The sequence below is a fragment of the Stenella coeruleoalba genome, assembly GCF_951394435.1.
Source record: "Stenella coeruleoalba genome assembly, chromosome: 8".
In the NCBI taxonomy this organism is placed as follows: Eukaryota; Metazoa; Chordata; class Mammalia; order Artiodactyla; family Delphinidae; genus Stenella; species Stenella coeruleoalba.
This window is the reverse complement of record NC_137154.1, coordinates 41599373-41615559: the sequence shown is the minus strand read 5'-3', so window position 1 is coordinate 41615559 and position 16187 is coordinate 41599373. Positions and strand designations below refer to the sequence as shown.

The 16187-nt window shown below is 44.8% G+C and overlaps 1 protein-coding gene across 2 annotated transcripts in view; it reads left to right on the top strand.

The window, feature by feature from the left end:
- Positions 1 to 16187, top strand: part of SPON1 (spondin 1) — a 312023-nt gene that overhangs the window by 44739 nt on the left and 251097 nt on the right. For both annotated transcript variants that reach the window (XM_079928891.1, XM_079928892.1), the window contains exon 2: positions 12351 to 12457. In XM_079928891.1, coding sequence (XP_079785017.1) covers positions 12351 to 12457 — 107 coding nt within the window. The remainder of the gene's footprint in view (positions 1 to 12350; positions 12458 to 16187) is intronic.

The window sequence follows — 16187 nt, the reverse complement described above, 5'->3', positions numbered from 1 at the left end:
AGATAAAACCATTGGTTTGTTGGTCCTTAAACACTGACATGACAAGTACGAAATACTCACTATCTGATGGACTAAGGGGGAACCCAGAGTCACAACTCGTGACTGTCACACTCGCACATGCATGCGTGTATTGAATACAGTGGCAAGTGGCCCATATGATCTCAAGTATTATTTCCTTTCTCTGTTTTTTCTCTGATGGTGTGCAGTTGTGTCTGGTTCCTGTCATATGCACCTCTCTGGAGCACCTACAGTGGCAGAGAGCTCACTACGTCACGTAAAGCTTTCTGTGTGGGTAGCCAGCTCATTTTTACTAGGTGTCTTGGCTGGGCTGGAGTTGAGGCTAGGATAGGAAAGGTAAGGATTTAGGTAACACCACAAGAAGAGCTTTGTGAGCTCTACATAGACAAGGCTTCTAACTTTCACAGACTATTCAAAACTGCCATGAAAAGTTGAGGGAAACTTTAAACAGGGGCCTGCTCACATCCACTGATTTGCTGAGGTCTGGGAGACCCACGGGAAATAACTTGAATCCTGTCTACAGTTGTGGTTCAGATATTTGCAAACACAGACTAGGTGAGAGGGGGAAGGACAGGGAAGGGCTGCGAGCCCAAAATATTGTGTGGGGGGGATGGGAGTGTGGGGAGGTGGGCAGACTCAGGCAGGCGGGAAGAACTGAATGGGGATTCTGGGTGCTACAGGAAGCTCTTCTGATGCTCTTCGTCTTCCCCCCTTCCTCCTTTTCTTCTTCTCCTTCTTCATTTTCTTTTCCTCCTTTTCTTTCTTCTCCTTCTCCTCACAGCAGCAACCCTGACCTTTGAATTTTCCAAACACACTGAGCCCATTCCCACCCCAGGGCCTTTGTATATGCTTTTCTCCATGCCTCGAATGCTCTCCCCCAGATCTTTGGCTCACTCTTTGTCTTTTGAGTCTCAGCTCAGATGTTATTTCTTTAAACATCTTTAAAGATGTTATTTCTTTAAATCTGACCACCAATTTATGTTTCTCATTACTTTTGCCTGGTTTTATTTTCTTCATAACCCTGAACCACTCTCTGAAATGATCTTTATCATCTGCCTCCTCGAGCTAGAATACAAGCTTTCTGAGAGCAAGGACTTTGCCTTTGTTGTTTGCCGTTTTATTGCCAGCACCCAAAAGAGCGTGTGGCCATCACAGGCACTGAATCATTATTTATCGAAAAGTGAATGTATCATTTAAACCCCAAGAACCCCTCTAAAAGAGAGAAGTGAGATCTCCCTCTAAGGGAGCTGGACGGAAGGAAGGGAAAACATTTCTCCCTCTGCAAGAGGGAGGTGAGGCCAAGGAATGGGGACAGATGGCAAGGATCTCCATGTGGTGGCAGCAGAGAGAAAGGATGCTCACTCAGTGCCCTGGGGGCATTGGGTGGAGGCTGAGGGCACGTAGATGGTCCGGGTCCAGGGTGAAGGCTGTTGGAAGCGAAGAGATCGGCAGTCATATGCATGGTGGGAAGCGGGATCGTTGATGGTTCAGAGGTGAAGAGCACAAGGACAGCAGGCAAGAGAGCAAAGGGAAGGAGCTGCCAGCCTCAGACACTGACTCTGATTACATGGAGAATAGGGCAGAGGGGATTGTTGATCCATCAGACATAGACACCAGTTATTAAAGTGACTTTCCCTGGAATCAGCTCTTTGTGGAGTCATTTGTGTGATTTCCAAACCTAGTTATGTGTAAGAATCACTTGGAAAGTTTAAAAAAAAAATATATATATATATATCTTCACTGGCTCCACCCCAACAAAGGGCTGGATTCCAGGAATCTATATGCTTTCTTTCTTTTTCTTTTTTTTCAAAAGCAAGATGGTGAGACACAAAGAGAAGGTGGCCAAAAGGTGGCCACTTTTCTGTGAATGTGCTTCCCCACCCCCATCTCTCCCAGCCTCACCCCCAGCCTCCTAGTCCCACATACTTGGTCATATCACTGCCCTATCCTGTTTCTGTCAACACAGTGGCCAATGGCATGTCCTCAGAGCCAACACAGTGGTGACATTCCCCTGCCTTGGCCGAGGAGTGGTGGGGAGGGAAGAGCTGTGAGCTTCCTCTAGGTGACAACCCTCGCAGATCAGAGCCTGAGCTAAGGCAACCTTGTTGTGCATCTCTGCTGCCAAAGACTGCCTCCCATGTAACTTCCACTCATCACTCTGGGTTCTGTCCTCTGGAGTCCAGCAGATTAGGTTTCCCCCTGGCCATATGTCAGCCCTTGAGATGTTTGTGAAGAAACAGGTACTATGACTTCTCTTCTGATGAAAATGCCCTGTTTCTTCAACCATTCTTTGTGGGACTCTCTTCCTTATTCCTTTGCACCTTGGACTCCAGATGTGCTCTGATCAGGGTGGAACATGGCAGGATGATTATCTCCCTTGTTCTGGACACCGTGTTTGTGTTAAGCTTGCCAGGTCTTGTGCTCGCTGTTTTGGCAGCTGTGTTTTACTCTGGAATCACACTGAGCTTGCAGCCAGCAAAAAATTCCTGTGATTTGGTGGGAAGGCTTGCCGCCCTCCTTTCCCTGTACTAGTGAAACTGGTCCTAGGACATAAGCTTTGACATGATTCCCCATTAGACTTAATCCAGCGTATTTGGGTCCATCACGGTAGCTGTCAACCATTCATGAATCTGGATTCTGTCGCTGAATGACCTATCCACATAGTCTTAATTTTGGATTATCCACAGTTTTGACAAGCAAGCCTTAGAAGGCTTTAGCTAAGAAGTTGGTAAGAATGATGAGCAGGTCAGGGCTTAGGACAGAGCATTCTGACATCCCTTAAAATCTTTCTCCAAAGCTGACATCTAATTAAAATAGTATTGAAGTCAACTGATTTTCTGTTACCTCAGTGGCACTTAAATACTAATGGCCACCCTGCTGGTCAGCCACCTCAGTTTAGTCACAAGTACTGTTTCTTTAGCCTGATAATGAATCTTACAGTCTAGGCAGAATTATTTTCTTTGTTCCAAAATTAGTCAGGAGTCTTTCCACTGCAAGTGACAGGAACAAAGTCTAACTAAAGCAAAAAATAGAATTATTGAGTCCTATATTTGGAAAGCCCACGGGTGGATCTGGCCAGCTTCAGGTATAAATGGATCTAGGGACTTGAACAAAGTTCTCTCTCTCTCTGTCTCTCTCCCTCCCTCCCTGCCCCCTTCCCTCCCCCCCTCCCCCCCTTTCTTTCTTCCTCTCCCTTTCTCCTTTCCTCTCCATCTTTTCCATTCACTTCTTTTACCTTCTGTCTCTCCTTCCATCCTTTACCTCTTGGCTGTGTTTTTATGTGGTGGCACAATTTTTCTTACTGCAGATAAACTTTCTCCCAGTGCCAGGGAAGATAGCTGTCAACAACCTTCAGTGAAAAGACTTTCAGTTCTGTAACTGAAACAAAAGCCTTTCCCCCTTTACTTCCAAGCTGAAAAATCCCAGGGAAGGATTCTGATTGGCCCAGCTTGGGTGACATACCCAGGGGAATGGGGTACATTACGATATGGAGATAGACTGCATCTGGGTCACAGTCACTTCTCTGACTTGCTATTTCAGGAGGGAGAAGGGGGACTGTGATTGGCAGCCCCAAAGATCCCATGGTCAGTGTAAGGGAAGGTGTGGGGGTCCTAGACAGCATGTGTCCCTTAGAAATTCCTACCCTCCCCCAGATACATTCTCTTGGCTGACCTATCTCCAATTCCTCAGGAGTATTCTTCCCATCCATTCCTCTTCCCAGCCACATACTGGTTAGCTCAGGACCCGTTCACCTGGTTCCCAGCTAGTCCGTGATGAGAGAGCACATGGGGGAAAGAATGAACTTCTATTGAATGGTTGCAATGTGCTCCATATACCTTATCTTATTTAGTCCTTATGACAAATGCATGAAATGCTAACGATGATCCCTATTTTAGAGCTGAGACTCAGTGATCTTTAAATATATTTTATTAATTTAGCCAAATTTATATATACTTACTCTTACAAATATTACTTCATTACTTGTTAGGATAACAATAGAAGTACTGTTACTGCCATTTTACAGGAGATTGTCAACTGAGATAATGAGAAGTTAAATAATGAGTCCGAGGTAACACGTAGTAAACAGAGAGGAATTTGAACGCAGGTCTGTTAGCTACATCCATTGTACGTCTATAGCTACAGCCCTTACAACTTTAAATATGCATGATCTTTAATCTGGAATGAGAGGTATTTCATCTCTTCTGGGGAATGCTGGAAGCATTCACTGAGGAAGTTCATCCAGGCGAACAGCATAATCCACCCTCACCACATGCACTTGCTCACCCTTGGACTTTTAGCCTTGCCTTCCTATCTGCCAGCCTGTGACCAGCATCTTCTGCCTGCCTGCTCCTGGCTGGGTGGGCTGAACTGCCAATTTCTAAGTAAGGTATGCAAGTGAGTTGCAGCTGCCCAGATCTCCACAAGTTAAGCAGAGTTGGGAGGGGACCACCATGGCTTATGTAATGCTCCAGCAGTCCTTATAACTAATCCCATGTTACAAGTGAAGGCAGAAGCTCAAGTTCATTGTGGTTGATGTGTGGGGCGGGAAGACTGGGCATCTCAGTAACATATAGCAGGTGGATGGCAGGGGCTGGCCTTGTAATGGAACTGGGATCTGGTTCAGGACCTTCTCCTTGAGGCTGGGGCTGGAGGGGTCCGAAACCCAGAGGTAGAGCGGGGAGGGTGATGGCCCTAGAAAAGATCCAGTGATGGCAGTGGGCATAGCAGAGGCACTGGAGTTTATGTTAGATGGTTGACAAACCAGCATTTGAAGGGCTCAGAAAGTTATTTGGGAAATAGGTGGGACTCGTGTTTTCCTATAATAAGGAGGGGAGAACTCCACCTTTGGTGGAGATTTGAGGTCAGGCTCCTGTGTGAAACATCAGTCCTCATACAGACAGGCCAGAGAGGCCCTTGCCACTGAGCTGGTTTTTAGGGAAAGGCTGTAATCCAATATTCACACAGCTTCTAGCCTGATCTTCCTAAAACACAAATCTGAATACGACACTCCCCAACTCAAACCCTTCAGTGCCTCCTCATCACCTCCAGGGTGGTATCTGCACTTCTTAGGCAACGTCTTCAAAGCCCTGCTATCTCCCGCCTTCTCACCTTCCTCCCCTAGCCTCTTATAACACTTCCCTCCCAGCTTGCAACTAATGAAATACAGAATTACTTCTGGTTTCCAAGGCCAAGACTGGCCCACCATGCCTTGCCCTCTGCCTGAGATGGTATTGCTCCTCTTGTCCACTGGACAAACTCCTATACCTCATTCAATTTGCAGCTGAAATGCCACCTCCTCCTTGAAGTCTCCTTTAACTCCCCCAGTAGACTCAGATGTTCTCTCCTCTGGTATCCCAGAGCACTTCCTTCATACCTCCATAACACCCGTTGTATGTTATAAAAGTATCTGCCGATGTGTCCTTTTCTCCCAGCTGTTAGGCTGTGTGCTCCCAGAAGGCAGAGGCTGGGTCTTTTCTCTCTGTGTCTCCAGAGGCGTAGTTCAAGACAGACTTGGTCTCTGCTCTCACAGAGCTTACAAGTGATTAGGGGAGACCAGCATTTAACAAGTAATTCACAAATAAATATTTAATTAAGACTGGTGAGAAGTATTCAAGAAGAAGAAAGGCGTGTTGAAAAGCTATATCATGTGGGGGTGCGAGGGGCTGAGACACTCTCACAGGGCTCACTGTCTGTGGTATGAGCCACTGCGAGAATACTCAGTTCATTATAAGGACTTACCCAAATCTCCCCATAACCTGGCCCTGTGACCATCATCCCCAAAGACAGTGATCTCTGCTGCAGTCCCATCAGTGGTCCTACATCGGCACCTACTAGAGTTTTTCTCTGGAGGTTCAGACACTGTCCCCAAGGGCCAGCTTTTTGAAACTCATTGTCTGTTAATGAGCTAGCTAAGCATCATGATCTTTAGCATCATCATCATTTTGATCACCGTCTTCATCCTCAACATCACCAGCACCACCATCATCATCCTTTACAATTTTGGATCCTTTATATGTGCCAGGCGCTGTGGTAAATGTTTATTTAGTCATCTCTACATTCCTATAGAAAGGTAATATCGTGAACCTCATTTTTTAAAAAATGAGGAAACGGGGAGGTCAGGTAACTCACCAGAGGTCACACAGTTAATAAGTGGTGGCTCTAGGATTCTAATCTGAAATCTTTGCTTTTAACCTGTTCCCTGTATGTGCTCGCAGGATGGCTCCAAACGGACCTTTTTTTTTTTGTGGTACGCGGGCCTCTCACTGTTGTGGCCTCTCCCGTTGCGGAGCACAGGCTCCGGACGCGCAGGCTCAGCGGCCATGGCTCACGGGCCCAGCCGCTCCGCGGCATGTGGGATCCTCCCGGACCGGGGCACGAACCGTGTCCCCTGCATCGGCAGGCGGACTCTCAAGCACTGCGCCACCAGGGAAGCCCTGGACCTTTTTTAAATTTTATTTTAATCCTTCATAAGCTTTTTTCTTGAATTTTCTGGGTCTCTTAATGGCCTCTTTTGGGAGGCACTTGGGAGGAGTCATTAGGGAGAAGATTCTATTATTTATTGCCAAGTAGCCATCTTCAGTCATTACTGGGACTCAGAACACGTGCACATTTGTTCCTTTCAGGAGAGATTCATATAATGGGCTTCTCTAGAGAGAGAGGGTCTCCTCTCTTCCTTCAAATTATACTGTGTAACACAGTCATCACCACTGATAATTATGGCTTGAAACACCACACAAGTTCAGCCCCCAGAGCCTCCATCTTCTGTGTTGTATTTAATAAGGTAGAGTAGAACTTTAGCTTTCTAGAATTTACAGGAACGCATCATTCCAGGAAGCCGAGTTTATGGGTAGCCCTTTAAGTGCTCTGCGCAGATATACAAAAAGATGCATACTTACCATTCGGAAACATTGTTTACTAATATTCTTATCAAAATAAAGCTTACGTACAGAAAAGCTCACAAATCGTGCATCTTGGTGAATTATCACTTGTTGAATACACTCATGCAGCTGGCACCCAGATCAAGAAATAGAACATGACCTGAACTCCAGAAGCACCCCGTTCCCTCCCAAATCAGCACTGCCTCCCCTTTCCCGCACTTGTAAGCACTGACCTGACCTCTAGGATCATAGATTACTTTGCCTGGTTTTGAACTTTATATAAATGTCCTCATACTTTTTGTATTCTTTTGTGTCTGTCTTCTTTCACTCGAGATTATGTTTGTGAGATTTACCCATGTTGTTGTAGGTAGAAGTAATTTGTTCATTTTCATTACTCTAAGGCATTCAGTTCTATGACTGGCCACAATTTATATATCCATGGCTGCTGATGGACATTTGAGTGTTTCCAGTTGGAAACAAATAATGTTACTATGAACATCTGATAGGTGTCATTTGATGCACATATGTCTGCATTTCTGTTGATTTAAGGGTGGCAGCACTGAGTCATAGGGTATGTATAAGCTCAGCTTCAGTAAATGCTGCTGAAGAGTTTTCCAGGGAAAATTGCTCATATTCAGTTCATCAGTCGTGTGTGAGAGTTCCAGTTAACAACATTTGATAATGTGAATCCTTTTAAGGTTAGTCAATCTAGTGGAAATGCAGTAGTATTTTGTTGTGGATTTAATTCTTATTTCCCTGTTGACAGATGAGGTTCAGTGCCTTTTCGTATCTTTATTGGCCATTTGGGCACCTTCTTCTGTGAAGTATTAGTTCATGTGATTTCCCTATTTTTTTTCTTTGGGTTCTCTATCTTTTCCTTATTGGTCTTAGAGAGTTCTTTATATATTTTGGATAAAAGTCAATTTATATATTTTGGATAAAAGTCCATTTCTGGTTAAATGGATTGCAGATACCTCCTTCCACACCATGGCTTACTTTTTCTTAGCAGTGTCTTTTGATAAGCAAAATTTTGATACCATTCCATTTACACATCTTCTTTATCATCAGTATTTTTATTTTTATGTCCTGTTTAAAAACTCTTTCCTACTCCAAGGTCATTCATATTTTATCTTATGCTACTTTCTAAAACCTTATTGTTTTACTTTTCACATTTAGCTCTACAGTCCATGTGAAGCACCAGGGCTTCTCTGGTGGTGCAGTGGTTGAGAGTCCGCCTGCCAATGCAGGGGACGCAGGTTTGTGCCCCGGTCCGGGAAGATCCCACATGCACGGGCTAGGCCCGTGAGCCATGGCCGCTGAGCCTGTGCGTCCATGCGGAGCCTGTGCTTCGCAACGGGAGAGGCCACAACAGTGAGAGGCCCACGTACCGCCAAAAAAAAAAAAAAAAAAAAAAAAAAGAAAGAAAGATGTGAGGCAAAGACCAAGATTCACCTTTTTTACACGGTTTCCTAGTTGTCATTGACAATATCTTCTTTCCCCCACTGCTCTGCAGTATATCCTTAATGATAAATCAAGTTCACATATATTTGTGGAACTTTATCTGGACCTCAAACTATTCAGGCCTATTTTTCTTTCCTTATTATGGTACCCTGGCTTAATTTCTGTAGCTGCATAGGTCTCGATATCTGGGAATAGAAGCCATCCAACCTTGCCCTTCTTTTTCCAGATTGCCTTAGGTATTCTTGGCCCTTTGCATTTTCACATCAATTTTAGAAACGGCTTGTCAATATCACAGAAATCATGCTGCGAATTTAATGTAAGTTGCACTAAATCTATAAATCAATTTGAGAAGAATTGACATCTTTACAACCCTGAGTCTAGCAGGCCATGAACACGATTCAGTAAATGTAATTGCATATCAACTCTGTGCTAATCACTGTGCTGAGCTAAGATGTGGTTCTTGCCTTTGAAGGACTCACAAATAGGTAAACAAATACTTACACACAAAATATGATTTAATGTGATCATCTCATTACTGATAAGAATAAGAGCTAATATTTAATAAGTGCCTATTATCTGCCAACCATGATTTTAAGGACTTCAGTGCATTAGTTATGTTTTACACTGATACTTTGAGGTAAATGCTGTTATTAGGCCCATTATATAGGTATTTTTAATCTTAACAAAGTCCAGGGAAAAAGAGCACCCAGGTCTTGATGGGAAAGTCAGAGGAAACAGGAAACATCACAGAAAAGGTGAAAATTTAGCTGATTTCTAAAGAAGTTTGCTAAGAATGGAGGAGGTAGAACATTCCAAGCGTATGAATAGCATATGGAAAGAAAAAATATTGTAGGGTGAAATGATATATGGCTTTTCAGGAAACTGCCAGTGAGTGAGTCCCAGGACTGAAATGCAGTGTGGCAGGGAATGGAAACGTGGCTGATGAAGCTCTCCAGAAAGGCAGAGTCTGTGGGCCTATCAGTCTATGGGGTTTGAGCTGTAGCCTGAAGGCAGTGACTGTGCAGCAGAAGTTGACTGTCTGTCTTATGCTGGGTTCCCCAGAAGCAGGTATTATTCATTTCCTAGGGCTCCCACGTATAGAACCACAAACCGGTGGCTTAAAACAACAGAAATGTATTTGCTCATGGTTCTAGAGGCTAAAAATCTGAAATCAAAATGTCATCAGAGGGCTTCCCTGGTGGCGCAGTGGCTGAGTCCGCCTGCCGATGCAGGGGACACGGGTTCGTGCCCCGGTCCGGGAAGATCCCACATGCCGCGGAGCGGCTGGGCCCGTGAGCCATGGCCGCTGAGCCTGCGCGTCTGGAGCCTGTGCTCCGCAACGGGAGAGGCCACAACAGTGACAGGCCCGCGTTCCGCAAAAAAAATAAATAAATAAAAAATGTCATCAGAGTTGGTTCTTTCTGGAGGCTCCTAGGGAGTTTCTTCCATGCCTCTCCCAGCCTCTGGTGACAATCCTTGCTGTTCATTGGCCTGCAGATGCCTCACTCCAATCTCTGCCTCTGTCATCACCTGGCATTCTTCCCTGTGTGTCTCCATGTCTCTTCTTCTAAGGACACTGGCCATCTTGGACTTAGGATTACCTTAACCCAATATGATCTCATCTTAACTAATTACATCTGCAAAGACACTATTTCCAAATAAGATCACATTTCCAGGAACCTGGGATTAGGATTTTAACATATATTTTGGGAGGACACAATTTAACCCCATAACAAACCCTCAGGTGAGGATTTGGGTGCCACTGACTTATTAAGGAAGTGCTCCCAGGGGAGGCCAATAAGGGAGTGGGGAACTGGGACGGGGAGGAAGAAGCCTTGCCAGCCCATGACCCCAGTGAGCTCTGATTCTGCAGGGCCATTTCAAGGTGTCAGGTACCCCTCGGAATGGTCATCACCTGATGCAAAGTAGCTGGGCCTTTCATAGTAGGCAGAACAGACTCCAGTGACCAGGGACGAGCTGCAGGTGCTGGCCTCTGGAAGCAAAGGCACATCAACACCAGGGTCACATTACAATGGTACAGAGGAATTTGAGGTGATGTGGGCAGAGCACCTTTACTGTCTGCTTCTTGTTCTCTGCTCCCCTTCCTCCAGAATTGTGTAGAATAGCCTTGAAAGCCCTCCCACCCCACCCTAGATAACCTCCCACTGCTGTGGGGCTGTCTGTCTATCCCTCAGAGATCTCAGTTCTTTCTCCTGACATCATAAGCATCAATTTCTGCCTGCCACTGCTGTGCAACCACATTTCTTACTCTTCTTTACTTCTTTGTGCTTTTTTTCTCATCCTTTCTTCCTTCCTTTCTATCTGACCTTTTATAGACATCAGTAGCCACCAATCAGAATGCACCTTCACTTTTGTGGGATGAACTGGCTAACCACAGCATGAGATGTGCAGTCATTGTCTCCAAGTGCTTCTCTAAGATGTCATTGTGTTGGTGGCTCACGGACCATTGCTGAATTTTCCTAGATGGTGGTTTTAAGTTTTGGACTTTTGGAATGTTTCATTTTCAGGACTGAAACTAGAAGACTAAATGCCCCTCCTTAACAGGGGGTTGCTTATCAGAATCACATAAATACTATAGGTTCAATGAATTGAATTTTAAATTTTGAAAACAGTCGACGCTTACGGAATACACACACTATAGATATTCCTATATATGTAGGAATGTAGAGCAATGAGTGGAGTGTTAAACTGGGGAGGGGGCCAGACCCAAAGCCTGCCTCTGGGTGGTCTTACTACCTTCAGCGTGTCTGTTGACATTTCTGTGTCTTTGTGTCCATTTGTGAAATTAGAGGGCTTGGAATGGAGAATTCTTAGGATAGCACTAATAGTCTATAATTTTATGTTTAAAGAATCTTAGCATTTTAATGTAGGCAGTAATTTAGACCTCAATTTACATCAATTTCAAGAAGCTTGAATGGAGCATCTCTTAGATGCCAGGCTCTGTGCTAGGTGATAGGGATACAAAGAAAATGAAAACCCAGTTCCTCTCCAGCATTAACTCACAGTCCAGTGGAAAAGGGTGGTAAAAATAGAATTGCAGTCCAGTGCAAAAATTGCAATAAAGGATTTCCATCTCAGGGGATTGTAGATACAAAGGGAGGGGCAAACACCATTGCTAAGATCCCTGAGCTAGATTTCAATGAATACCTAGTTCTCTGGGTCAGTGTGGGAAGGAAGAGTTTAAAGTAGGTTCATAATTCCAACTGCTGTAACAAACAATCGCCCACAATATAAGTTTATTTCCAGTTTATGCCAAGTATAACATGGATGTTTCTGGTCCCTGAGTGATTATCTGTGTGGTTATCCAGAAACCCAGCTTCCTTACATCTTGTGGCTCTCCGTCCTTCTCCTGGGGCATCAGAGTCCTCTGCTGGATCTCCTGCATTCAGCAGGCAGAGATGGGAGAGGAGGAATGGAGAATCATGTAGAAAGTCTGGATGGGCCAGGCAGGAAGTGGCATGCATCATGTCTGTTCACACTTTCCACCGGTAGGACTGGGGCACCAGCAGACCAAACTGCAAGGGAGGCTGGGAAGGTGTTCTAGCTGAGTACCCACAAGAAATAGGAAATGTGTTTTGCCACATCTTACAGGAGTTTGTGCTGCGAGCAGCTGGATCTCTCTTGAGCTGATCTATGGAAGTGTAACATTAGATAACTGTCAAGACCAGAGTTGCTGACCAGGGACTATTTTTGTCAAATTGTGGTTACTGAGAGAGAGCTCACCTCAGCCTTGGTTGATTCAAGAATTCCTAAGTGAGATTGTAGTTCAGACGTTTAGCAGGTTCTGAAATGTGAGAGGGGGCTGGGTGGAGAGGGTGAAATTTCACTACTCTACAGAACGAGCCTTTCCCACTGACAGCTGCCCCCGCTACCCACAGGTCTGGGATGTTGGGGAACTCAACGTTTATCCGTTTGACGAATGGAAGGCAGCTGATTCTTACGCTTATCATCTGCTGTCTTCTGTCTCTGCAGTGACACTTTCAGCTGCCCCTCCCTCTTACTTCAGAGGATTCACATTGATCGCCCTCAAAGAGAACAGAGAGGGTGATAAGGAGGAAGACCATGCCGGGACCTTCCAGGTAAGACCCCTTCTGGGCTTTTCCAGGGACCCCTGTCGCTCTAGTTGATGCCAAGTGAAAGGTGGGCCGGATCGAGGAGGCTGAGGGTAAGGAATGGGGCAGGTATCTGAGGGGGCTTCTCATGCAATTCCCTTGACCATTGGTCGGGTGAGCCACGTCCATGGAAAGACCTGTAACGGAGTAGGCAGCAAATGCCTCGCGTCTACCTTAAGGTCTTGGGGCTTGGCCACCAGGCAGGGCTCTTCTGGGGCTCACAGTACCTTGGGCAGCAGACAATACAGTGTGGTGGGAGCTCCGAGAACCCTGCCGAGGCACGGATGTGTTTCCTGTGCAGCCATTTCTCAGTCGACTGGCAATTTTCAAGTGTAAACGGAACAAGAGCTTAGGCTGGCCAGACTGGAGGGAGTTCAAAGCACGGGAGAAGGACTATTAAGGGAACGAAGCGATTGATTTATGAGGGAAGATTAAAAGAACTAAACATGCTTTGCTTGGCTAAATGAACAGGGCCGAGTTGAAGAGGTGGTAATGGTCTTCAAATGTCAGTCCTTGCAGAGCAGCCTCTTCCAGGGGAGGCCTCGTTTGACTTTGTACAAAAGGGCACAGCAAGACGAAAGTGGGTCAGGAGAAGAAAGGGAATCTCAAAGACAAGGGCCCTGCCAGTGAGTCATATTTCACCGTGGAATATTCTTTCAGGGGAAGTGGCAGGAACATCACCCCCTCTCAGAGGTTTAGAAAGAGGCCGGCAAGTTGTCAGAACGTGTCCCAAAATGACTGGGGCGATCCTAGGAGGAGGCGCGGCCAAATCTGCTGTAACCATTTTTCATCTCAAATTTCCATTGTTCTGCAATCCATTTTTATCTGGCATTTGCAGACTCAGAAGAAGAAGAAAAAAAACTCAGGAAGAATACTTACACCCATAGCTGACTGCTGGGGATTCTGGTACAATTTGTGGGTTCCACAGAGCACCCAAGATATCTTCCCCATCCAAAGATATCTTTAACTCCTGTGGGCAGGTTGTAATTTTGAATCCTGTGATTTAAAAAAAATGTCCAGCGTTTAAGATTCTGGACTTCTGGCCTAGTGGAACTGTTAATTCCATGATGATTGTAATGTGCTTCTATGGACCTAGATGTCAGGAACTTCCTTGGCATGTATCTGAAGGAGTTACCCAGATACAACCAATATTTGTTGGGTACTTACCATATGCCAGACACTTGGTTAAGTGCTTTACCTTATCTTGGTTTATCTTAATTTAATTAGTTTACCTTATCTTAGTTTGATTCTCACAGCAACCAAGTAGATAGGAACTATTATCCCTATTTTATAGATCAGGAAATTGAAGCTAGAGAGATTAAATCACTTACCTAAAGTGATTTAATAGTAAATAGTAAGGCCAGGCTTCTGTCTCAGGTGTCTGATTCCAGTGACTAAATGTCTTCCCTATAGTACAGAACAAGCTCCTGGCCTGGTGTTTGGACAGTACATCAGCAAGATTGTCATTATAGGGAAAGGAAGATTCATGCATACGTTCAGCCCATAAAGCACTAAAATATATTCCTCTTGTTCTTGTTGTTCTAATTTACCTGGAGGTGTGAATGCTTTATAAGATTGGGGCAGCTGAGAGATCTGGGTACCTGAGTGTCGGGAGGGATAAAGTTCTAAGAAGGGAAAAGTGGGGGGTGGGAGATGAGAAATGTGATCTTAATATTCACCCAAGCAAAATTTATCTGCTTTAAAATGATACTTAGATGTATATACGCAGAAGAGTTGAAAGGAGGGACTTGAACAGATAGTGTATAGCCGTGTTCATAGCAGCATTATTTACAAGAGCTGAAAGACAGAAGCAACCCAAATGTCTACTGATGGATGAATGGATAAACAAAATGTGGTGTATACATACAGTGGAATATTATTCATCTTTAAGAAGGAAGGAAATTCTGACACGTTATCACGTGGATGACCCTTGAAGACATTATGCTAAGTGAAGTAAGTAGGCACAAAACGACAAATATTGTCTGATGTCACTTACATGAGCTACGCCGTCAAATTCATAGAGACAGAAAGTACAGGGGATGTGGGGCAGGGGGAAACAGAATTATTGAACAGATGTGGAGTTTCAGTTTGGGAAGATGAAAAAAGTTCTGGAGATAGGTGGTGGTGATGCCTGTTCAACAGATGAATGTACTTAATGCCATGAACTGTACACTTAAAAATGATTAAAATGGTAAATTTTATATATCTTCTGATAAACACACACACACAAAATGATGCCTGAGTTAGGCCAGTGGGGACATGGCTTCTTTCTTTGATGCCATTTTAATTCAGTAAATTGACAGTCCTCTCCAGCTCACTGTTGTCTCTTCTTGGCCAAATCTTGGTCCTTGCAACCAGTTGGTGAATACAGGGCCCTGCTCACAGTGGGCAGTAGGTAAATGTTTGTTGAATGAATAAATGAACAAATTATTCTTTCTACTAGTGCCCATAACGCAGTCCTATTTGGGATTGTTCCAGAACTCCTATCTCTTTATGCATCCATCCTTCCTTCTTCTCTTAGAGCTTCTGACATCCTTTCTTGTTACATCACAGTGGTTCTCAGAGTGTGGTCTCTGGACCAGCAGCATCAGCACCATCTGGGAACGTGTTAGAAACAGAAAATCTCAAGCCTCACCCAGACCTTCTGAATCAGAAGCTCTGAGGGTGGGGCTCCCACAGCCTGTGTTTCAGCAAGCCCTCAGGGTGAATCCGATGCCCACTCGAGTTTGAGAACCAGTGTTGACATGAGACATGGATCCAGCCCATCCAACATGAACTTCTCCACCATCACATCAACATATCTGTTGTTTGAGCCCTAGAGGGATCAAAGTGGGAAACACACATGAAAAATGCCTAGCATACAACAATAATGCTTGTATGGCAGATACTGTTCTAAGTGGTTTACATTTTTTAACTGATTTAATCTTCAGAGTAACACCATGAGATAAGCATTATTATCCTGTTTTTCACAGATGAGGAAATTGTGGCACAGAGCAATTCAATAACTTTCTTAAGACCATTCAGCTCTAAGCAATAAATCTGGGATTCAAACGCGGGCAGTCTGGCTCCAGATCCCTGCTCCCAACCATGTATACTGCCTCTCAATGTGTACATGTTAAGTGAAAAAATGAGAGTGTCTTATGACTTTTTTATGGTAGTAGTCTCTAGGTCAAGAGCTTTATATTCGTTATCCTACTTAGTTCTCATAGCAACCCTGGGAAGTCAGGATTGTTATACCCATTTTCCAGATGATGAAACTGAGTCTCCAAGGGGCTAAGTAAATTGACCAGAGTAATCCAACATCCATGGAGGTGGAGTGTGGGGGAATGGGAGGGAAGGGACTCTGTGCCAGTGATTTTCTCACACTCATCTCCCCACCCCTGCCCTGCCCTGTGCATTAAATGCACACTTCACCTGGGTGCCCAGTATCTCCAAAGTTAGAGGGGGAAGAATCATTACTCATGCCCCAGCCTACCTCTCCTGCTTCAGACATTGTGCTCTCTATGCTTGCGCCCCTCCACTCTAGCATAAACGTCTTTTCTCTCTGTACCAAAGCTGTCATCTTTGGAGTCATTCATTTATGCATCTGCATTTACTGAGGGTCTCCGATGTGCCAGGCGCTAAGGTAGGCACTGGGTTTACGATGGTGAGAAAAACAGACATAGTCCTGCCCTCAAGGAGCTTACAGCATCTTCCT